Here is a 24,449-nt window from a genome sequence, read left to right on the forward strand (position 1 = left end):
CCTGCAAAGAATACCCAAACACCACAAACACTGTGTCACTTTTGCTTCCTGTTTACACTAGAGTATACATTTGTACAGATAAACTTAGACCAGCTGATTACTGTGGGACTGACCTCCAGCCAGAGGGAGAGAACATCTGGAGGATAATAATTTTAGCCTCAGATTTCTTTCTGGGAATGGGAAGGGGCATTAATGCAATCTTCCAAAAGGCAAAGGACAGAAACCAACTTTGTTTGGCAGGTGTTAGCTTTCTAAGCACCGCGTGCTGCAAGCAGCTCTGCAAGTCTATGGAGGAATGAAAATCTGAGCAGAAATGGTTCGATGCTGAAGGGCAGAGTGAGGATCTGGAGTATACAGCAGTGGAATACGGAAACGTGGGAGAACTGCTCAGAGTATGCTAACCACAGACCAGGTAGTGCATCCCTGCTCTCTTCTCCCCACTAAACTTTTGAGAAGAGCAGTTGCAAAAGAGAAGTGTCAGAAAGGTTTGTCTGTCGGAAAGAAGGGTTTCCAAGCTCCCCAGGGATGCAGGAGTACAGGTGTCACTGGCTTTCAGCAGTTTCCTCCAAGCTTTTGAAATTCCAGCCTGCTTGCTTTGCACACATACTCCCATAACCTTCATGATTGCAGCAGCTGAGCACCTCACTGTCTTGCACGCATTGATCTTCCCAGCGCCTCTGCTAAGCACCCCAGCTGTGACGGCTCTGGTTTATAGCAAGTACAGAGACCAAAGGCTAGAGCCACAGAAAGATTTGGATATTGCATTGCCCATCACTATGAAACATAACATGCATCTGGCAGCACCTATGGCCTTAGGCCAGGAGTTTTTACAGTACCCAGAGAAGCTCAGGGGTGTACGGGAACAAGCAACTGTCCTTTCAGTGCCCCACAGGGACTGCAATACATGGGGCAGCAAGAAGCATGTCATTGCACCAGGAGGGTTCAAGGATATCTGTGGAAGGTGAAGGCTCATCCCCACTGTCACATTCTGTACACATAGCAACCTCCTTCTGAAGCCATCTCAACTCCTCACTGCTCCATCTTCTTAGAAAGCTCCTTATAGATGCCTCTCCTTGGGTGACCAGACAATTTCCATTTCTGGCCTGATTTTCTTCAACAACAATTTTTTTCTACTATCATTTCACCTAAATATTTCTGTTCTTTCCCCATGATTTCATCATTTTTGCATGAAGGTCCTGCTTTATTCATATCATTAAGACAAGTCACTCTCAATCTCCACAAGGAAGATAAACTTCCCACTGCCTCCACCACCCTTAAAGCCTTTCACCATGTGTTCCAGTTTATCTGTTATTAAAACACAGCTAATCAGAGCTGGAAACAGTTTTCTAAACAAAATCACACATAAAGCCTTGCACAGCACTGCTAATTCTTCCCATATCTACTGAGAAGATGTTGTCTGTCTCATCCTAAAACTTCAGCTCTCTTTAGACCACATTTTGTCTGCAGCCTCTAGGTCTCCTGCAGCTGGGCTCCCTTGCTGTGACTGCTCAAGATGCACAAGGAGTCTGGCTCTCCTTGCTTCTTGTATGTCTAGCAGTCCCGTGATCAGCACCCACTTCATATTTCACTTCAGGGACTTTACGCACTGGGGTCTTTCATGAACAGTGTCCGTGGGCACCATGGGAAGGAAAGAGAAGGAAAACCACCCTCGCTTTTAGTTATCATCAGGAGGCCAAAATAATGAAGAGTCTCAAAAACCAACTCCCATAAGTCTGAGTCTTTTGCTCCCAGTCACAAAAGATTTCCTGAAGGCTCTGGGACATCACAGCTACTTTGCTGCTCTGAGATCCCATCCTCTCTCCCCTGTCCCCTCTTGGTAAGGAAAGTGCTGAGAGGGAATATACACTTGTCTTGTTGATTCACCAGACCATGGTGCTGAAACCACCTCTGTATATTTTAGTCAGTTTCCACAGAAGGAGAAAAGACAGCAGAGCCCCACTTGATTCCTTTTTTTTTTTCCTTAACCCTGTTAGCAGAGCTTTCTGACCAATTAGGAAATAGCAAAGAAGAGTTTTGTGCTTTGGAAGTGCATATGATCTGACATTCAGAGCAATTTCAAGGGCATAGAGGCAATTACTCCAAGGAATATGCCCCACTGCAATAAGAAACAGCTCCCTCAAGCTCCACATCACCTGGCGGGGCACTTAGTCCCTATTTCATAGAATCATAGAATAGTTAGGGTTGGAAAGGACCTTAAGATCATCTAGTTCCAACCCCCTCTGCCATGGGCAGGGGCACCTCACACTAAACCATGTCACCCAAGACTCCTTCCAACATGGCCTTAAACACTACCAGGGACGGAGCATTCACGACTTCCTTGTGCAATTTGTGAGGCTCCTGGACGTGGTGTTTCCCCTAGCTCCAGTGCTGAAGGCTCCACTCTGGAGCTTAATACAGTTATCTGTAGGAGCCCATAGTCCAGTTTTAAATACCTGTCATAACATTCTGGAATACATACCCAAGCACTTCATGAAACTCAAAAAAACTCCCTAAGATAAGGACTACATTACAACAGGAATGCCAAAGCTGCTGTGGCAGCCCTGCTGTGCTTCTGAGGGTAAAAGAAAACAAACAAAAAGTAAACACAGCAGAGAGAGCACAAAGTAAAAAGTAATGAACATACCGAGGTACTGACTGATAGAGGTATCAAGTGTGTTGTAATTGTTCAGCTTAGTTCTTAAAGTAAGAAACTTCTAACACTGAGAAGTGTCTTCGAGCTGAACAAGGGAACAAGTGTCTTTGATATGCAGAAAAATAAGTGTGCTTGGAAGAGACGTATCCTGTGCCCCTTGCATGATTATGGAAATGTAACCAAAATGGAGCTCTTTAGTGAGCTACAGGCATCTTTGATGGGATTTGAGCAAGTAAGTTTGACAGGGCAGACTCTGGGAAGTTGTGGGCTAGGAGCTTACTGCACTTACTGCACTTACTTCACTGTGAAGAGAGATACTGTGGTCTCCAAACTGTCATCAGAGTTTTGAGGAAAGAAAAGTCTATGCCTAAGCAGAAATGGTTATGCAGAAAACACATTTAGAACTTATTCTGAAACCAGTCCAAGGTTCACATCATAGCATTGCCCGACCGCATTCCTAGCGTTACTTTGGAATGACAATTGAAAAGGGAACTACCTTTTCTAGCAAAAAGCCAAACTTCTGCTCAGCTGAACTATTTGAAATGACCTGTGAAGGAACCATGTGACTTATGTTTCTGGGACTGCAGTAATCAGGAACATCCCATAACTCAAGGTCTCATTCAGGATAAAACCAGATCTGACCTCCTCCAATAGGTAAAAGATATTTTGACAAAACTTTCTGTTCTGTCTGTGGGGGTAAATCATGAATTTGTCAACTAGAGTTGTAGAAACTGAACCCAGCTAGATCACCATTAGTGTTTCTTCTTCCATCTTTCTTCCTGTGTGTACTATAGGCTTACCGTGGTTGTTCCTGTTATTAGAAATTACAATCACAAGATTTGATATGCCACTGTCTATACAAACAAGAGGAAACCACGACCACACTGGAGACCTCCCCCTTTAAAGTCAATAAACATCAGGATTAATGGAAAACACCAGATACATCAGTCATGCTGGTATATCCCTCTGCCAGGCACCATGAGACTATTAGTGACTGAGAAACAGTCACTGTCACATACTTAAATTACTGTGTCATGGTTGCCTTCAGTAACACCCCATAAAAGGCCTTCAGAAACCTTGCCCCAGGCTCTCAGGAATGTGACAGAAGAGGCTTGTCCTCAGCCAGGCTCCACAAAAGCTCAGCACATTGAAAAAACACAGTTCATCATAACTTGCTGCATCCCATTCTGTCACACATGCAGCCGTGTGCACGCATCTGGCCATGAGTGTGTGACAGCTGTCACCTCTCCAGCTATTTATTGCCCTGGGACAGAAAGCTCTGCACTGGTGGAGGACTCGCTGGCTTCATGGCAAAGGAAAGTAGCTGGAACTGCAAAGCGGTGGGATCCAGCAAAAGCAACCTGGTTTTGCAGTGCTCATCACCACTTTCAGTGTCTCACCATAGATGTTGTAAATAGATGAAATGAAAGCAAGGGAACAGCCCAAGGTTCCCACGTACATTTGAGATTGCTGGCCACCAGATTCATTGAAGCAGTGACGCAAGTGGTATGAATTAAGTTCATAACCGTTGCTCATTTTTCTGGGTGTAAAAAGCCCTAATTTTTAGGGAGGCATGGAGGGAATCAGCAATACAACACATGCAAAATAAATTAGTGGTTCATCCCAGAACCAGCGGACCATAACTGTGACTGCCTAGTTCTTGTTCCTGTCTGGTTTTGGTCTCTGTGACTCATAAGCCCAGCAGATGATTTCTCCAAAACCCCAGCGGTCGGCCCTTTCATGTTTCTTCCCAGCTGATCTTCAGCTCCATTTAGATCTTCATTAATGTTTTGTTGACACAATGTTCTTGGTCATCCATGGCCTTTCTTCCCAAACATTTTCTGGACCCATATTGGCCACAGGACCCTGCCAGCTTTCCACTATGTGCCTAACCAGCTTTCCTACCATAGCTTACTGGTTGTGGTCCAGCTCTCTCAGACATTTCCAGACCCATAACACATCATGTTCTCTCAGCTCTTAACCTCTGTCGACATTATGAGACAAAGTGAATGGCTTTAACTCTTACCATCCATATTTATTTCCACCAGAAAGCAGTGCTGGTTCTTCACTGCTTCAATGTTTTACCTTTTGAAGGGTTTTCACCAGCTTCTTTCCTTGGCCTTTCCTCTGGCTTTTCTGTTGTTGCCATATCAATATGGGCTCACCAAGGAAACAAAATTCCTCAGCATCACTGACCTTTACTTTCTCTTGTTGAGCTGCATCTGCTGTTCTCCTCCAGTGAAAAGCAATCAAGACTTATCCAGGCCTCCTTCCTGTGTTGACACTGCTTGGCACCTTTGCCTACGTGCCAGGAGTAGGTGCTGCACAGCATCTACTCACCTGAGCATCCAGGGCTGCTGCCATCAGCCAGCACCACCTGAGTGCTGCTTCCTGAGGCATCCCTTAGCCCACCAAAAAAAACCAAGAGGAAATTGCCATCACCTTTGCCCAATTTCTGTCATTACCTTAAGCCAGCCTGCTGGGTTTGGGGCTTTACATGCATTCACCACAGGTGCAGAGTTGTAGTTTTGTTTTTCTATTTCTTCTGACATCTCCCAGGTGCTATAACCTTCCCTGAGCTCCCCTCAAACCACCACAACTGTGAGAAGACCATTGCCAAGGCAGTACAGCTTGTTGCTGGCCCTGGCTCTCTAGTACATTTTCTGGAGTCTCTGCTAGCATCTGTGTTTGCTCCATACATGACCTCCCCTCCCTGAAGCCTTCTCATCTATCCCCATTGGCAGCCAGTGTCCTTTCCTATAAAGTCAAGCTTGTCTTGCTGGTTGGAGATCTCATTGGAATCAAGACATTCACAGTTATTAGTACTACAGTTAGCATATGTGCCTCTGGCTTGGCCAAGCCACAGTGCTCTCCACTGCAGAAAACGCTCCTCTGGGACCCACAGTTGTTTTCCTGTTAACTGGCACCATATTTCCACAAACATGATTTTGCCCAAAGGAGGTCCCAAGAGGAAAGCTGATATGGTTCGTACAGGACAGCTCACCTCAGCAAACGTCTGTGGTGAGCATCACGCCCAGTTTTACCTTTCATTTACTGCCTTTCTCAAAGCGTGAAGTGGGGCTGTGGGAGAACACAGTGAAAAATAATACTTCAAAACTATTTCGGCATGAAAACGTTGCTTCATGTTTCTGGCACAGAGATCTGAATTAGAAAACTTCAAATATGCAAACAACCCCAGAACGCTACAAAAGATCAGCTCAGCCATATCTGCCACATGGCTGACTTTATTATAACTGGAAGCCATACAGGTACTGAATGTGGATTTTTTTAATGCTTTTATATGTTTTGTGAGCTTCAGAAGGGAATGCTTGGCATGAATACTGCTTGCAAAAGGGCTTTTCAGCAAGTGTATTAATCTCACGGGATCTGCCAAAATGAAAAATCCAGCTATCTTGCCATGGGTTTCCTGTATCTTTTGGCATGTTCATGCAATAGGAAAAATGGGGGGAGCGGTGTCGTGGTTTAAGCCCAGCAAGTGGTTTAATTATGATTATTATTTTGGAAGCTCAACAGCACTCTCAAGACTTTAATCATGGACGCTGAATTGTGCAGTGAAACCACTGGCCTGCATGATAGTTGCAAACTAGAAAACTTACAAAGGTCTTGATAAAAGTTATTACTCTCTGCAAAGCCCTGCGGGTTCCAGTAGGTTTGAGTCCAGGTGCCGGCCTACATGGAAAACAAAGAACCAGCTCTGATTTTCACACATGGACCCTTCCCACACCAGGAGCCGCAGGCGGGGCAGGAGGAGGTTGAGGCTCTCTCAGGGCCAAGTGAGGAGCAAGCTTCCCTGGGTCGAGCATTCCTGTTGGATCCCATTCCCACCACTGCTTCCAGAGCTGACATGCTGCAACCCCCCTTGGCGGGGCTCGTGACACTGGTTTCCTCTGGTGTGCGAGAGGCGACGTCTGAAGTTTTGTCTCTCAGTTTAGCGGTAATGACATGTTTGCCGCAGGATGTAAAAATAGAAACGTATGGATATGGTAATCCCTCCCTGAAAGCCCAGCCAGTGCTGCTTAGGGAATGGCTAACAAGCAAGCTAACCCCCATCACACTTTCTTGCGTGTTTTTCATTGTCCTTAGCTGTACCTATGTTGCGAGCTGAGGGTGGCCAAGTCTGAGAGGCAATGGCAAGAAAAGAAATGAATCAAGGGCTTTGTTTAAACATTTATTTTTTTTTCTGTTAAAGAAATGGTGTTAATTTGGAAATCTTACATCTGCATGGAAGTATTTTTAGCTACCATTGCTACAAGGCCTTGCCTTAAAGTCTCTGGAGATAAAACCAGATCCCAGCAAACAAACCAAAGCCTAATCCCTCTCTTCCAGTGCATTTACCTGGGTGAATCTCTGGCATTTGACACAGTGGCAGAAACTTGGTTCTTTTCTTTCAGGTATATTTTCTCACACAAGTAAAAGCAAGATTAAAAAAAAAAAACAACAAAAAACATTTACGAAAGCAAGAAAAAGTAATGGTGAAAAGAAAAGGGGGGGTGTTAGGTGAAGTTCTAATATAGCAGAATTTAAAGCAACTCCATTCTGTTAAACACAGATCTGGGTGTCAAGTCCACATCAAAGAATTAATTTAGTTTATTGCTGGTCAGCTTTTGGATGTTCTCCATATAAATCACTGGAGAAACCTCTTGGTCATTTTTTCCCTTCCAAAAACAATTCAATGAGCAAGGAAAGGAGAAACAAAGGAATTAAGCAGAACCTTGGTAGCATGTGCAGACTCCATCCCAGGAAATATAGTCAGGCTCATAGTATATACCAGTCTGAGTATATATAATACAGACATATACCAGAATACAACATCTGGTGAAAATACTATGGCAAGCTTGAACTAGAAATGCAAGTGATGAGGTAGATTTTAAGGTGATTGTGCTGACAGCACTGAGGGAAAAGCTCCTCACATTTCCTGGTGTACCTGTGCCTCCCCAGTTGCAGGAGTAGGTGAGGATCTTATCCTGCTCATTGGATGTCATTCAACATTTCCAATAGCATTGCACCAGCAACAGCAAGTGACCCTGTGACTGCAGTTAGGGCTGGGTAATGGCCTCTTGCTCCCAGCCGCATGGCAGAACAGGGCTCTTGCCTGCCTGCTCAGCGCCAACCCCTGCCCATCAGCCATGCAAACAAGAGCTGCTGCAGGCACTGGCATATCCATGTCACCCCTGCTGAAACATGCTCTCCGTGTGCCAACAACACTCCAGGCAAACTCATGGTGCTCTGGTCATGCCCTCCGTACCCCTGAGCGCTCACACTGCCTTTGGGGAAGTTTGCGCTCTTTCATGGGCCGGCAGCTCTTCCTGGGTACATGCCGGAAATGGGGCGCCTGTGCCACTGTGTCATGCCCATGGCCTGTTGTATTTCCATGTTTAATATCCCAGCCCTGTGAAGTCCTGCACCAAACCCTCACAGCTCTCCAGTCCAGGAGAAGCCATGGTCCACCTGTGCATCTCACAGCTGCCATCACTGGGCTCTCCCTGGTTTGAAGATTACAGCCAGCACAAAAAAGGTTTAGGATTTTCTCATCCTGTTTATACTGTTTCTTCTCATAGAAATGTGACAACCCCGGACATCAGCAGTCAAAAGGCAGCGCTCCAGTTATAATGAGGAGAAGGGGAGCAAAACCAGGAGGAAAACAGAGCAGCCTTGAAAACAGGAGTCCAGAAGTAAGATAGGGTATGGGGCAGGCAGGAGCTTGCTGGGGATCTGTCTGCATGAGCTTGCATCCGCTGAGCTGTGAACGCCCCTGCCTGGGGTTGGACCTGACAGTACTCAGATGGGCAACAGAGGGAATCGTGCCTGGCGCTTTGGAGTAGGATAATTATAATCTAGGCTCTGCAAGTGTGGGTTAGCTTTCACTGAAATAAACTGCTCGAGCCTATGCTGAATATCAACATTGTAGGCACAAGGGCACGGCAGTAAATTGTAGTAGGATGAAATACCTACATTTAATTATGTCAAATTATATAGAATTTGAGAGTTTTTCTGACTCATGCTATTTAAAGTTATGCCTAAGTGCACTTCCTTGCCTGAATAAAGCAGCTTTTGTTGCAAGATGTGGGCTTGCTTTGTAGTTTATGATTTATACTCTTCACCACATTTTGTCACTTTCTTGTTTCTTGACTGAGATGTTTCTGAACATCCCATTTCAGATAATGGGATGCAGCTAGAGAGCCATACTGTATACAGCCTCTTAAAAATGTATGAGCAGTGTTTTGTTGTATTTTATTTTCCTCCAAGTTACTCAAGTATCTAAAGTACGCTCTTCACCAAAAATGTATATACAACACATGCACACACAGCCAGTAGTCATTGCTCCACCAGCCTAAAGTTCATGCACTTCCACACCAGCTGGATGGGGACAACCCCACTGATCTCCATTGCCAATATTTTTTGACCAAACCGATCAGGAGTGTATAAACAGCCCCAGACCAGCCCAGCTGAGCTCAACCCTCAGCTCTGCATCAGTGGCAGCCTCCAGGGTTGAGCACCGGTTTGGGATGCTGCCTCAGGAGCCATGCGCTGTGCCACCAGGCTTGGCCTGCTCCTGTCATGGTGGGGCTGGCAAATTAGAAAGCAAGGATCCTCCATCTCAGGGACACCTAATCATTTCCACTGTGGGCAGAGGAAATGAGCGGCTGGTGAAGCCACCCACACGGTTCAACAGACCTGGAAAGAAAAGAGAGTTTATGTGCAAATGGGAGCCTAAAATCTGGCTATTCCATGGGTTTGGTGGGCAGAAAGCAAGCCTACAGCCGCATCCCAGTGAGGGCTCACAGCACATCAGCAGAGCAGCTAACGTTGTTCAGCCTCAGTAAGCACCACAGGTAGCTGGTGGGGGTGGCCCTGACCTGAACCACTTATTCACATGGGAATGCACGTGGGAATATTTCTGATCTGGTGCTCCTGCTAGCGCGCAGCACCCTCAGCATCCTCCCAGACCCAGAGGGACACTCTGCGGGGAGGCCGGTCCTGCACAAGCCCTGTCATCTTCTCAGCTGGTGCAGCCAGGGTCTGGTGATGGAGAGGCAAACACTGATGGTTTCCAGGAGCACAGGACAATATAGTCGTGACTTTATTTCTCAGATACAGCATTAGGTCCATAAGTTCCCTGGCAGTGAAAGGGGAGTGCTTGCAGCCATAACTCACCTGGCTGGAAGGGCCTGCAGCAAGGCTTGCCTAGCAGATTTCACAGCGCAGCACCAGGGTTAATGAAAGGATTAAAGAGCTTTATAAATAGGTAATAAAGGAACAAAGCCCACCTGAATTCCACCATTCCCCATAGCTGAAAAATAAGCAGATACATTGAAAGAACCTGCTTAGAAAATGTCCCCGTATTTCATACCTAGATGGATTGTAAGCTTTCATTATGGATATGGACAGATGTTACTGACACAGCAGAAGGAAATGACTAAAACCCAAGGACTGTTTGTCCTTAAAAGTAAAATTCATCAAATTCATTGGGAAAAATACTTTAAACTTCAGCCTCAGGGAGACATTACTTCACAAGCAGCCTCATCCATTTCAGTGTGCATAGATAGATACAAATACCAGTTTGCTTTTGCAGCTATGCTTCACTGAGGTTATTTTAACCATGTCAATCACGTGAACGTCCTCCTCCCCAAAACCAGCAGGCTGAACACAGGCAGTCCCTGCACCGCCACAAAACGGCTTTGCAAGATCAGAGGTAGCATCAGAGTGAGCTGGTGTGGCAACAGCAGAAACCCAGGCAAATTTTTGCCAGGCTTCGCTTAACCCACAGCACTAGGGTAGCTAAGGGCTCATTTAGCAAAGTCAGCAGCGAAACTCTCAGCAATGTCACTGCTCGTAGCACAAGATGAATCACAGGTTCTCTCTTAAAAGCTAATTAGATCAAGCGCCATCTCCCAAAGGCTCACACTGTGCACATGACAACACCCTATCACAGCCTGAGTGAGTGTTTCACCATCTTGATGGTCCTGAGCAGTGAGGAGCCGCAGATCACCAAAACTGCCTCCACCCTGGGGGAGGAGGAGCAAGACGGAATGCACGGGGTGGTATGCGATGGTAGCAGGCAGGGTGCTGCAGGCAGGTAACAGATGCACACTCTGCGATGGCCAGGCTAGCTCCCTCTCCGGATGGGCCAGGGCTAACACTAACAGCAGAAGGAAAGCCCGGGGAAGCTGGGACCACTGGTTGAGGGCAGGCAGGGCTGTGACCCCGCTATGACATGCTAGTGCCCACCGCACACCCCTTCACCCTTTCATTCTCCTCACTCAGCAGCAGCAGCAGCAGCCACTGCTGCAGTATTTGCTCCACCACCTCCCCCAGCTCAGCCCCAGACCCCCATACCCAGGCTGGTTGTGTCACGGGGCAAAGCCAGGAAGCAAAGGACTGAGGGAGAAGGCGTGGGGTTCAGACTGACTCTGCACTGCAAGGCAGTTCAACAATCATTCGCCTTTGCTTCAGCCGTCTCTGTCTCAAGCGTAACAAACACTACTGAGGACAGCTCAATAACCTATACTTTGGTTTTGTTACAGGTGAGACAGAAGTCATTTTAAAAGTTTAAGTGCTGTAGTTGAAAAAGTAGCCAGGCTGTTGGCAAAAAGGGAGGAGGAAAACTCTACTGCAGAGACGGGGACATGACAAGAAAAATAATCATTGGAAAGGAGTAAGAGTTATGGTTACTCTAACCTTGTCCTTAGTCCTTTTTGTTCTCTGCATATCAACATTTGAATGGCAACCGGCTCGCACTTTCCTTCCCAAGCTAAATTCTTTATTGTGAATAACACACAGGACCAGTGGCTTACAACGTGAGATGTGATTAAGCCACTGGAGCTGCACTTCAACAAGGCTGCACTTTGTTCCTCCACTGCCTCACTGCTCTCTCAAGAGGCATCTTTGAAAATTGCCAAGATCAAGCCAGAAGGCATTGCAGCTTTATCATCACAGCAGACACAATCTTCCTGGGGTTTATGGGATAAATAATTACCAACAAACACTCTACTATGTGACACATTCTGCTCAAGCACCTTCTGCTTTGACTTGAGACACTGCCCTGCATCAGGCTGGGTGGTAGAGGAGAGCCTATAGCAATACATTGCAGCCATGGGTCCTGCTGGAGGCACCTTCCCTTTGTCTCCTTCACAAACCAGCCCAAAATTTTAAACATCTCTAGGCTGTCTCCTTCCTGCAAACCCCTGGATTAAGCAAATAAAGAGCGTGAGAAGGCTGAGCTACCTGAGCTTGTGGCAAGCTGAGGTGCTACACTGCAAATGCATGCAGGCTTGGAGTCACGCAGTGCCTGTTGCGTCCTAGGTTGTCACTGAACAACAATCTCTTTAATGTCTCCTTTGTGCCACCACCACTGAGACTTATCTCCAGGATGCGCTGCTCCAGACCAGCTAGACCCAGCTCACAGGGGTGAGCCAGCTCCTCCATTTGTCTCCTGTCATGGCTTATTTCCTGCCTGTCATGTACCAAACTGCTCCTGTCGGGCACCACAATGCTCTGACTCAGATGTTGGAGGGATGCACCACTGCGTCTGCGTGCCAGCTGCTGCCCACGCTGCCATCACCTGCCCTCGCACCAGTTGCTTCTCCCCTTCCTTGAATGTCACAGTCCCTGTGTCACCCCCGTGGTCCCGCTGCCACAGTTCACACAGAGGAGGGTTCATGGCAGTGCTCCTGCTCTCTCCTCAGGCCAAGAAAAAAGCTACTTGGGATCCTGGAGTTGCTCTGCAAACCCATGGTGCCCTCCACCCATCAGGCCCTTGGCAAGGGCTGCCTCAAGGTGGTCAGCACAGCCTAAATGGGCAGGGAAGCAGAGGGGAAGAGGGTACATCAGCTTTACTACCCCTGTCGTTCATGCCAGAGCCCTGGGAAGCCAAGCAAACTGCATTGTATGCAGGGGTCTCTCACTGACCTGCAGTTGGTGCTGGCTGTGGGGACTGCTCTCCCTGCCAGCTCCCCACCAGCCACTGGAGAAGCCCTGCACTTCCACCATCTCCCTCGTCCTTCAGGTTTCCCCCTGGGAAGGTTGGGATGAGTCCAGGTCAGGCATGAGCAGCCCAAATACATAGTGGGAGCTAACCAGAGAGGCTTTTCCTGAAGGGGGAACAATTGTGCTTGTCTGTGCTGCTTCATCACCCAGGCTAAGGAGGATACCAGAAAGAGGTGCGGTGGAAAGACTGGAAAGAAACCATCTGCCTGCAGGCTGGGTCACTTACCTCAACACTGCCCAAAACCACACAGAACTGAAAGTAGCAGCGGCTCAGGCATGGCAGAGCTCACAAACTCTGCAAGAAGCGCACAGGCAACATAAATTCATACAATTGCTGTTTTCAGCAAGTACTCAGCTGCAAGCAAACGGAGTGCAAGTAAGCAGGAATGATTTAATTATCATATAAAAGTAATTAATTAGATGCAGGAATCAACAGGGAGTCCTTCTCAAACATTGGTGGCGCATTACTGTCAGTTGTAGAACAGTTAGCCACAGACCTCCATGAGCAAGAACAGACACTAGTTTCTACTCTTAATGTAGTTCAGTTATTTTGGCTTCATTTTTTTCCTCCAAGACAGACAATAATGTTGGGGGTTTTCTACCCTAATAAAGGGTTTAAAAACATAACCAAAGACCATAAAACAGTTTCAAAGCAAATAACATAACCCCAAAGCTGGTGCTGATTAAGTTTTGCACTTATAATATGAAATAAGCTAAAAATCAAGTTAATCAGTATTATTAATAAGGAGGCTTCGTTTTTTTCTGTTAGAGGGCTGGGGATGAGTAAGGTGATGTTAAGTATGGGTTAGGCCATTGATGTTTGTAGCAGTTGAACTGAGGGACAGATGATCTTTTCCTAGCTTCTTGCACCAGTTAGTGCACAGCCTCAGCACCTGCCTAACACTGTGCTGCTTCTCCACTCTCTTCCCCTTGTGTCAGAAGGATGGAACAGGCAATGAAAAGTTAACCATCTAATGTTCACATTTGGGCTGTGATCCCATGACAGCCACAGCCATCGGGGAATTAGATCCTGCTGCCCACACAAGCATTAGCAACAAAACCCAAGATGACCTAGGGCCCCCAACACAAAAAGGACATGGACCTGATGGAGTGAGTCCACAGGAGGGCCACAAAGATGACTAGAGGGCTGCAGTACCTCAGCTCTGGAGATAGGCTGGGAGAGTTGGGCTTGTTCAGTCTGAAGAGAAGGCTCAGGGGAGACCTTATTGCTGCTTCCAGTGCCTAAAGTGTTCCTACAGGAAGTCTGGAGAGGGGCTATTTACAAGGGACTGTAGGACAAGGGGGAATGGCTTTAAACTGAAAGAGGAGAGATATAGGCCTTCACTGTGAGAGCGGTGAGGCACTGCACAGGTTGCCCGGAGAAGCTGTGGCTGCCCCATCCCTGGCAGTGTTCAAGGCCAGGTTGGACGGGGGTTGGAGCAACCTGGTCTAGTGGAAGGTGTCCCTGCCCATGGCAGGGGACTGGATCTAGATGAGCTTTAAAGTCCCTTCCAATCAAAACCATTCTGTGATTCCATGAAAGATATGCCTGAGCTAGCAGGTATGACTGAGGACCAATGGGAGATCTGAACACTTCTAGACAAGCTGAAAGCCAGGCAGCATACCTTACAGCAACTCATGTGGCACTGTGCACAATAAACCGAGGCAGTCAGTAGAGTCAGTTTCAGCCTACAGAATGAGTCAGATTACCCTAAAGGCACTTACTAGCTAGCTCACCTGCTTTGCTCAGCCATACACATCTGTATCTTGACACTTAAATTTAGGTGTCTTAATCCTGAGCAGAATCCCACATACAGCTCCTGCAGGAAGTGAGGGGACTGCAGCTCCCTCATCCCCCATTAACTCACCACTGTTGTTCATGGCTTTGCTGAACAACCAGGTCCTGCCCACATATTATCTTCAGATATTCATTAGAAACCTTGTGAGTTACAGCAGCCAACTCCAGCCATGGGACATTTATAAGGCTGGGGTTTTGCTCTAAATTACTCACCTCAAGGAACTAACAGTTCTGCATCAGCCTGTCATCCAGGAGACAATCCTTTCTTTCACATGCACAACATGTTATATATCCCACTTCATGTACTTCCTGGGGATTTGAGCAATTTATTTTGAAAATTGAGGCATGCACCAATCTTAGTGCTAGAATTTTATACAAGCTCACAGAAAAATCATCAGACATCAGGTATCCAAGCCTCAGAAAACAAAGGGCTCCATTTAGATGCCTGAATGCAGGCATCTTGTGCCATGTGAGATGCCCTAAGGCACCCAAGATACACATGGGGTTGGCAGATATCACATAGGGCCTATGGAAGCAGCAGCTGGAGACGTGGAGACCACGCAGGCTACCCCAGGGTGTCTCAAATGGTACTTGATGCCAAAGTATAAGCAACCGAATTAAGTCCTAAAAATCTTGTTTATACTGAAGTCAGATGTATGTCTCCCATATCTAACAAACATATATTCTGCAGAGCAGCTAAGCAGCAAAAGAGCTACAAAAGAATTACATCCTTATTTCAGGTCTACTGAAATCTGGCAGAGCTTGCAGACTGTGTCAGCTTATTTTGTTATGAACTATAATGCTCACTGAACCCCATGAGCTGCTGTGATAACAATCTCTGCCAGCTTGCTGAATGGATTCCTTTCAGTTGCTGCCTCTGAAGTTATGTGGCTAGAACAGACCTTCTGCAATACACCAGTGCACCGGGAACACTGTTTTTTAGCTACAGGAGCAAGAGAACTGTCTGAAAAGATTCACGAACTCAGAACTGATTATCAGACCAGAGGAGAGGAAGGTCATTATGTCAAGGCTCTGTCAAGGCTCCTGGCTACTGCAGTCAGAAATGTACTACTGGCTAATCCTCTTATAAACACATGCACTTCCACAAGGGAGAATACCTCTAATGATTTAAATCCAATTTTCACTAATTGGTACACTGTTTATTATGATGAAGTTGTTACAGCACTACACTCTTAACTTAGCTAGATGACAGGCAAAGAGTATACAAGTCTTTCCTCTGCAGTTAATAAATCTGGGATCCCAATAAGCCTGTGTATTTCTTGAATTCCGGCATCAGGATCCAGCATTAAACTATGCACCATAATTATTTCCAGCAATTTCCAGCATGACTAGATCAATTATTAATTTTCTGGACGACCAGCAAGGAGTACTGACATGGTTTTTGCTTTAGAAGGTGTTACTTAAAGGGAAGCAATCACTGTCCAGGTTAAATTTTTTGCATACTCTAATTAAGAGACTTAAGTAGTTAAAAAACAGATAATATGACTTATCTATGGATTTTATTATTAAGAAATTAATGAGAAACAGTTATTTGTGTCTAACAGTATAGGCCTTCCTGTCCAGTTTAGAACTATATGTCATTTTTCTATAATATGCACTTTAAACAGCTGCCATCCTTGAGCACAAGTTACGTGAGTGGATACTGCCATCTAGGCAGGCTGCTGGGAGCAGCACCTGTTTTAGAACACCAGTTGTCTTTGCCAGGGAAAAAATATTCTATCATCCAAAACGGAGAAGAAAAGAAAACTTGTTATACTATTAAAAATGACACATCACCACTCACTGAAATGCAAAACCAGCCCCTCAACCGGACTGTAGTAGTCTACATTAAGAGCAAATATTTTCTGCATGTCTATTAAGAAATACATTATTCTCTATCTCCATACACACAACTTGAACTTAAGCTCTGCACTAAATTACAAACTGCTTTTAAATTTAAAACCCTCAAAGTGTATAGTATTAAGGATATTAATTATGAAACCATGTTTTACTATGGCAGTACTATAATTGTATCTATTTTATATGCTTTAAAATGCAGTAACAGTACATTTTTAGAAGATAGTTGCTCAAATATCTACTGATTTTCATAAAAGGAAGAAATAATTTTTAAACCATTTTTCTTCATAAAACCAAAAGTTTACATCCAGCACAAAAAATATAAAATACATAATGCATCTATCTTTTTTAAAACAATAATAAAGTTTTATACATGTCATTTACAGAAGATTTACAGACAGATGACTAATAATATCATTTTACTTTGATTAGAAACATTAACAGCTTCATTATCAAGTTGTGGGATTCTGCATGCAATGTATGAACTAGGAAGGCAGTCTTACACAAAATAGCCCTGAAAAGATGATCATTTAGCACCTTCCACCTGTACAAGTCCTTTTTGCATTGAGTTCTCTGGAGCACAAGAATTGCCCCATGCTACAAACACTGAAATCACACTACAGGGATTGCTCCTGAGATTTGGAAGCATGACACGAGTTGCCTCAGAGCCCTGAGAAGCACACCACTTTGAGGTGCAAGTGTATGCACTTGGGCACCCATAATCAAAAGCCATATTTCGCTTGGATTTCAGTGGATCACCTCATTAACAACCTCACAAATCATCAAAGTAGATGATGGAGGGATATGGGGGTAATATCCACTGATATTCAGAGTGAAGTTATCCTCCTGAGTTTCCTCCCTGCTGTGTTTTAGCCACTAACTTAAGGACTGCCCTACGCAGGTTTGTGTACAAAGTTACCCTTCTCCTTGAATGATTCCCCTGAATAATAACGGAAGTGTGGTTATCTGGCTACTGGCATACATCTTCCCACCCCCTTCACTCCTTCCCCCATGTAGTTAGAAGCAACACAGCATGAGATTGATTCGGTTGCTTTGCTCTCTGTACAAAAAGACTATGAACTGCTGAATTCACACTTAATTTAGTTGGTGGAAAAATGAGCAGAGCTGGTACCAAAGGAATTCAGTAATAAGCTTTGCAACTACTGTGCTGGAAGATCTGCTGCCCTTTGAGCGGTGCTGGAATGTAGGACAAGAGAGGATAATTCTCACAACGCTTTTGCTGTGCCCTTGGCATGTCATATGGAAAAGAAGGGCAGTATTGAAAATTAAGCAAACCTCAACTGAGGTCAGAAGCCTTCAGTCTGAAAGTTTGGACCTCTTTTTGCACTTAGGGATGTTCAGTGCCCTTTATATTAGCACAGGAAAAATAAACATTCAGGTTTAATTTTACACTAGACTAGAGTCTTTTTGGTAATTTTGTATTTCTGTGTCCTCACCAACAGAAAATGAATGTGCGCTGCCTCTTGTCCCACCACTAGCATGCATATGCCACAGTACTGTTACCTTTCCTCAACAAACTGGCACATTTTGCACAGCTGCTTAGCAGCAAACACAGTCTGTATCTAGATTAAACATACTTTTAAATAAGATACTGCAGGAAAGATGTACCAATGGAGGTTCTCACCTACAGCAACACTGCAAAAAGAGTATCTCCTCTGTTCGCAAGACAAGTTGAGTTTTCATTTCCCTTGCAAAAAGGAAAATCAGTATCTGGTAATATTTTACATAAAGCCACTCCACTTAGAGACAGCTAATGACAGTGGTTAAAGAAGGTCTCTGTCAGACCAGATGCACAAGCTGCTCTGGCTGCCTATTTCATTGAAAATACAGTCACATTTAAATAACTTCTTCAGGTTTCCCAAAACAATAACAAAAACCAAGAGACAACATGTGCATGATATGTTTTATTCAATAAAATCCTGCTTCCAATATTTACACAGTGAATTCTAGAGATGTAACCTAGTGAAATATGGCAAGGTGCAACATTCATACGACATCTGGAATATCTTTAAATACATCTGAAACTATTTCTTATAGCAATCACCTGCCCAACACTGATTTCATAATTAAGGAAGATTTGAATTTTCTGAAGAATAGTCAAGATGATTATTAAGGATAGCTGAGTTAAGAGAAAACAGTCTGCTATGTGAATTCCAAACCCAAAAGATATGAGTAAAGTGTCAAGAGTTCTGAAGGCAACTTCCGTATTTCCCTGTTGTTCTCATCTCTGCAGAAGAAGATGACAAAATAAATGACAAATCTTAAGGATGAAAATAATATCCACAACTTAAACACACAGTGCCCTCCATGGCAATCTTACTTTTTACATTTATAATTTTTTCTTAACCTCAAGGTCTGTGAATTACAGCAAAATAATTACTTATACATATTAAAAATTACATTAAATTTTTAAAGCTGCCAGGGTAGACACCTGGAAATTAGAAATGCTGCAACTGATATCTACTGTGAAGACGATACTAATTATCACCATTTATGCAAAAACTTTATGATGCCTTCCATCCCACTCTGCTACGTTGTTTCATTACAGCTTGTCCTGGGTTCAGCAGCAGCAGTCATGTTTCTCCTTCTTGGTAGCTGGTGCAGTGCAGTGTTTTGACTTTCAGCTTGGGAACAGAGCTGATAGCGATGTTTTGGTTTGGCCAAGGACTTTGTGAGCCTCATGCTCTGCCAGGGAGGAGGGGAAGCCAGGAGGAAGCAGAGACAGGACACCTGACCCAAACTGACCAAAGAGGTATTCCATACCACAGCACGTCATGCCCAGGATGTAACTGGGAGTTAGCCGGAAGGGCTGGGAGACGGCAGGGTTGGAGGAGGTATCGGTCGGAGCTTGGTCGGGCTGGGGGGGGCGAGTTATCGGTCAGCTGGTGCTGAGGTGTTGTATTCTCTTCCCTTGTTATTTCCTTTATCATTATTATCATTGGTGGTAGCAGTAGTGATTTGTGTTATACCTTAGTTACTAAACTGTTCTTATCTCAACCCATGGGAGTTGCATTCTTTTCAATTCTCCTCTCCATCCCTCCGAGAGCAGGGGGAGGGCAAGAAAGGGGGGGGAAGTGAGCGAACGAATTACCTGACTGGGTTTAAACCACGACACAGCTCTACTAAACATACCATCAATCCACTGTTACAGTGAAGAGGGATCTTGTAAAAAACCTATAGTCAATACCTTTCCTATTTAGAGCTTTTTTTAAGGTAATTTAATTATTCCTGATCTTGCATGAGTTCTCGTCAAGGCTTGTATACAAATATAGACTTTCAGTGGCCATATTAACAGATTAATTCATAGCACTAATAGACTCTCATATCTGGACTACTCACTGCTTGTGAATAAGACATGATTCACTGGCCATTTCCATAACTTTCACCATCCAGCAGGAAAACATTATAAACCAGGAATGCTGTGCCCTACTCAAGCCACAGGAGGTTGGCTGTTCTATTGGGTTACAGACAGTGCATTACAAAAGGCAGGCAGTTTAGCCTGCTACACTTGGGATTCTGTGCTGAAAAAAAACCCGACTGTTAGGTTAAAACCAAATGATCTTGCACAGTCTCTCATTTTATTTACCAAACAGGGAGAGCAATTATGTTTTTCCTGTACCTTGAGTTACCTGTATGAAGCCATGCTTAATAACTAGGAGTGCAAAGAACAGACAATTATTAACCAAAGTATCTATCAGGTCCCTTCCCATTTCCCAGCACAACTTACTGGTTGAGACAGAAAAGCATTGCTGTCATTTGCAAGTCTCTCCCAACTGGAGCACTGGTTTTGAGCAAACTGCATAGCACGTTGAAATACAACTTCAAATACATTCTTGGAAAGAAAAACCAATTTAAAACAACACCCTACCATCCCCTAACACTGCCTAACCTTTAAGCACCAAGATTAAGCTTTCCGTAAAATAGTTCCATAACAAGGTTTGGTGTGATAACTTTGTATTTTTAGAGACCAAATTTGTAATAGTAATGGTGTCCCTACAAACAGACACAATCTCATGGAGGTAAACCATCACCTGGCAAGGACACCCAGAATTCAGAATTTGATAAGAAAACAGAATATGCAAATGTGGTAGAGAAAGCTGCAAAAGGTAACAGGAAAGCACTTGGCTATTTGATATTTCTATGCTACAGCCACCCCTCAATAAATATCCCAGGAGTATATTTTATAAAAGTTATGGCTGTTTTCTTCTGTTTCTTCTTTTATCTTCACCCCATCCCTCCCCAGATAAACAGCCAGACACTGTTCCATCTCTCCAAGAAATGTATATCCATTCTAATCTCACTGCTTCTTTTCTCTTATTTTTTTCCAGCTATAAAGAATTATCTGGAACACAGCTGCCTACCTGGAAGCCATTTCTCTTATACCTAACATAGATGTAAATCTTAATAGCTAAGAAGCTGCTGAAAGATACAGATTCTGCTCTTGCCTGTCTCACTGGTGAGGTATACAGTATGCATTGTCAAACACTGCCTTTGAGCAGGAAATCCATTTATACTGTCAACCTCAAGATAAGCAACTAAGCATGTGTGAGACACTGTCAACACAGACTGAATAAAACCAGATGTACATTAAGATAATAAGGCTAACTTTAGAAATGACTAACTGTAGCATCCAGCTTGAAACCCCACATTAACCTTAGACACAAAGCAGTAAGTTACTTCAGGTGCCTGACAAGAATCTTTTTGGGTATGAGGTACATTTGTACACACAGCTGACCATATTTCAGGGAGGGTTTTATTCTTTTGTTTTTTAAAGGAGATGCGGCTGTATTCTTTGTTAAATGAGAAACACTTGTGTGAATAAGGACAGAAAGATTTCAACACAACAAATAACTTAAAGAACTGTAACTGGTATAAATAAGTTTGGAATTAGCATCACCATGCATCTAGAACCTGTTTCCAGGTCTGTACAGGATGTTCAAACAGTGGCAGTCCACGAAACATTACACAACTTGGTATTATCCAGTAACAAGGGGAGGAAGGGAATCATATCACTGCATATAAAGTTGGGGGAAGAAGAAGGAAGCAGGAAAGAGGAAGAGGGGGGTGGATTAGGCATGATGAAGCCCTGCTTTCCTGGAGATGGCCAATCACCAGCCTGCCCATGGGAAGTGGTGAATGAATTCCTTGGTTTGCTTTGTGTGCATGGCCTTTGCTTTACCTATTAAACTCTCTTTATCTCAACCAATGAATTTTCTTACTTTTACCCTTCTGATTCCTTTTCCCATCCCACTGGGTAGAGTGAGTGAGCACACCTGCATGATGCTTAGTTGCTCACTGATTTAAACTACGACAGTCCTTTTTGGATCCCAGCATGGCCTCAAAGAGCTCAAGATGCCAGGTTTGATTGTAATATGCCATATAGAATTTATGGCTGTTACTGCTGTTTAGATATTAATTGGAAGGCTCCTGTGCTTGCTGGGATCCAGTACTTGTCAGTGGCTGCCTTTTGTTTTCACTCCTTGCTGTACTGCTGTATGGACAGGGCATCACTACTGTTCCTGTGATGCTGTACTGGACAGGTTGGAACTCCAGTGTGAACCAAGTCAAAGGAACTGTGACCTGTGGATGAGACAATGCAGGAGCAGGACACCTCAAAGCATCTACAAATTCAATGCAATTCCAGAACCCACTTAAACTGGGTCTTTCCTTACACAGAGGTAAGAATATTTTGTCCTTTAGTTTGCATTGGAAAGGGCAGATTAGAGGCTACCTAGCAAGGCCTAGTAACTCACCTCAAAGAGCAGATACAACCCATTCTCTTTAGGAAAGCTTCACTGAATTTATTACAGAGGTGCCAAACAAAAAAAGAAAATAAATGTTTAACAAGTTTACTTCAACACAAAGGCAAGGACAACTGTAATGAAAAAGAGAGCATTTATCACACACTCTACAAAAAAGATCACTACATTCTTCAGTTTTGATCATAAGGAAATGCTCTAGTTTGTCAGTAACAGGTGATTTTTGAGTAGTATTTTAAGTGGAACTACATTAACTTTCAGAGACACTGCCTCACTGGTAGCATTCCTACTTCACATACAGGCACCCCACTATCAGCTATCACGGGGAACAAAGGAGAGTGAACTGCAAAAAGTCATCCTGAAAGTAAGTATGCATATAAACAAGATTAACATTAATGACTTAACAACCTTCTTTCTATTCCTGGCCTTAAACTTAATTCATGGCTTAATGCATAGGTAAAACAGAGGGCACCTGTAATGTAGGGTCCACCTTGGATCTCCCATCTTTGGTGTCAACAGCTAAAACCCCCCTGATCTCCTCGTTCCAAAGGAAAACAGGCCTGCTGGTTTCACCTTTTCTTTTTAGTTCAGAGGTACACGACTTACCAAGACTCAATCTCAAAAACTAGGCTACTTGATTCATTTAATTAAAGGAAGTAGAGAATAAAACGTATTGACATATTTCCTAATCATTAAACTTTGGTCATTAGACACCAGAAGTTCTTCCACAGCAATGCCACTGCATGGTCTAATGCTACTTAGTATTATATTACAATGAAATAAAGGAAAAGGATGTTACAGACTGTTAGTCATGTAATAGAAATATGTATTAGTTCACAGGCGTGGTGCCTGATGCACTCGGCACACAGAAATCTGCAAGCGCGACCAAATTACAGAAACAATTATACAGAAAAAATACTTTTAGCATAAATATTACATGGAAGCCTTATAATTTTATTTTAACAGAGCAGTAAGATACTACCAATACTTTGTGTATTTTCAATGCTCTGTGTATGCTTGCAATGCAGTGCCTGTATTTGGTGTAAAGTGGGCCTTATTAATACCCCACAGGATTACAGGCCACCCTGAAGAGTGAAAAACTATAAAATTTAACACTACGATTTGCCTATGAAGTAACTGTAGGTCTTCTGTTATAGGTGAATACATATTCTCTCTGCATTACTTTCACCCTATGTTCTTTTCACTTCTCAGGATACAAGACAATTTTCAGACTGATTAAGCAAGGTGATTAATTTTAAACACTGACTTCAATGGCACTACATAAAAATTTTCAGACACCTTTAAGACTGAAGCCATAAGAGGCAATTCTTGTTATAACTGACTAAAAAAGTAGCACCTTATCCCCAGACTTTACAGTGACTCTGACAGAATCCTTACAGGCAAACTGTGAGTATAGGACATTATTTCTCACCTGTACTGCTGTTCAGTAGTTAATCATTTTTAGAATAGCATCATAGCATTTCCATTTGTCTGGGATGTAGAAAGGCTCAAAGATGTGAGGGAAAGGAGTGTCATAGCCACATACTCTTGAAATAGGAGCTTCTAAATTCAAAAAGCATTCCTCCTATTAACAGAAACACAGAACAATGTTAGAGAGGCCATTATTTTCAGGAGTCTTGCATCACAAATTAAGGTCGAATGAACTTTGCCAGACTGACAGTCCTGGCAACTCAAACCTTCTATTTATATCACAGCATAAGTAGGCCAGACCAGAACAGTGTCTCCTTTTGCCCAAAGGTCCATATTAAAATAACAACTTGTACTAATGTTATTTTCATTTTCTACATGTGTGCTACATTAAATCATACGCAGGTTATATTTAGTACGTCTGCTATACATCCAGACACATGCTGCCAAGAAACAAATATTTTAGGAAAAAAGCATAAGAGTTTCTTTCCTGTGCCACTTTGAAACTTATAGAAAAATTACATAATCTAAGAGTAAATATTATTTGTTGGATACATGAACATCAGATTCAAACTTCTTTGAACCTTATTGAGACTGCTTGAGAAGCATTAAGCAGTTAGGAAATTACGAATTTGAACTCAAGTGGATTTCTGTATCTCCACCCTTGAGTCAAATCCGTGCTGTACACAAAACCCCTCAATTTGTGTTCTATTTGGAGATCAGATTTGGCAATGACTGTGAGAGTTTCATTACTTGACCTAGTAGGACACAAAATATTACAAATGCACCATGTTAATCTGAAAGAAACCTATGGAAATACGTGTAATATTATCAGCTTTAATAACTAAATAAATAGTGACGTTTCAATCTTCCTACTGTCAAGTATTAGGAGTCACAGACTATGAAAATCTGCAAGAAGTAGATA

The 24,449-nt window shown here is 43.7% G+C and overlaps 1 protein-coding gene across 4 annotated transcripts in view; it reads right to left on the reverse strand.

Moving 5' to 3' along the window:
• Positions 1-18,226: 18,226 nt before the first annotated feature.
• The window catches only part of BCKDHB (branched chain keto acid dehydrogenase E1 subunit beta), a 117,027-nt gene continuing 110,804 nt past the window's right edge, over positions 18,227-24,449 (reverse strand). For 2 of the 4 annotated variants that reach the window (XM_061460418.1, XM_061460417.1), the window contains 2 exons: positions 23,529-23,681; positions 18,227-18,564 (listed from right to left, as the gene is read on the reverse strand). In XM_061460418.1, coding sequence (XP_061316402.1) covers positions 23,541-23,681 — 141 coding nt within the window. In that variant the 3' untranslated portion in view covers positions 18,227-18,564; positions 23,529-23,540. Of the gene's footprint in view, positions 18,565-22,090; positions 22,133-23,528; positions 23,682-24,449 lie in introns of all 4 variants that reach the window. The other 2 variants (XR_009744582.1, XM_061460419.1) reach the window with 2 other exon arrangements.

The sequence above is a fragment of the Pezoporus flaviventris genome, unplaced genomic scaffold (assembly GCF_033815535.1).
Source record: "Pezoporus flaviventris isolate CSIRO_AGI_PZ_B2104156 unplaced genomic scaffold, CSIRO_AGI_Pfla_v1 ptg000031l, whole genome shotgun sequence".
Taxonomy (NCBI): domain Eukaryota; kingdom Metazoa; phylum Chordata; class Aves; order Psittaciformes; family Psittacidae; genus Pezoporus; species Pezoporus flaviventris.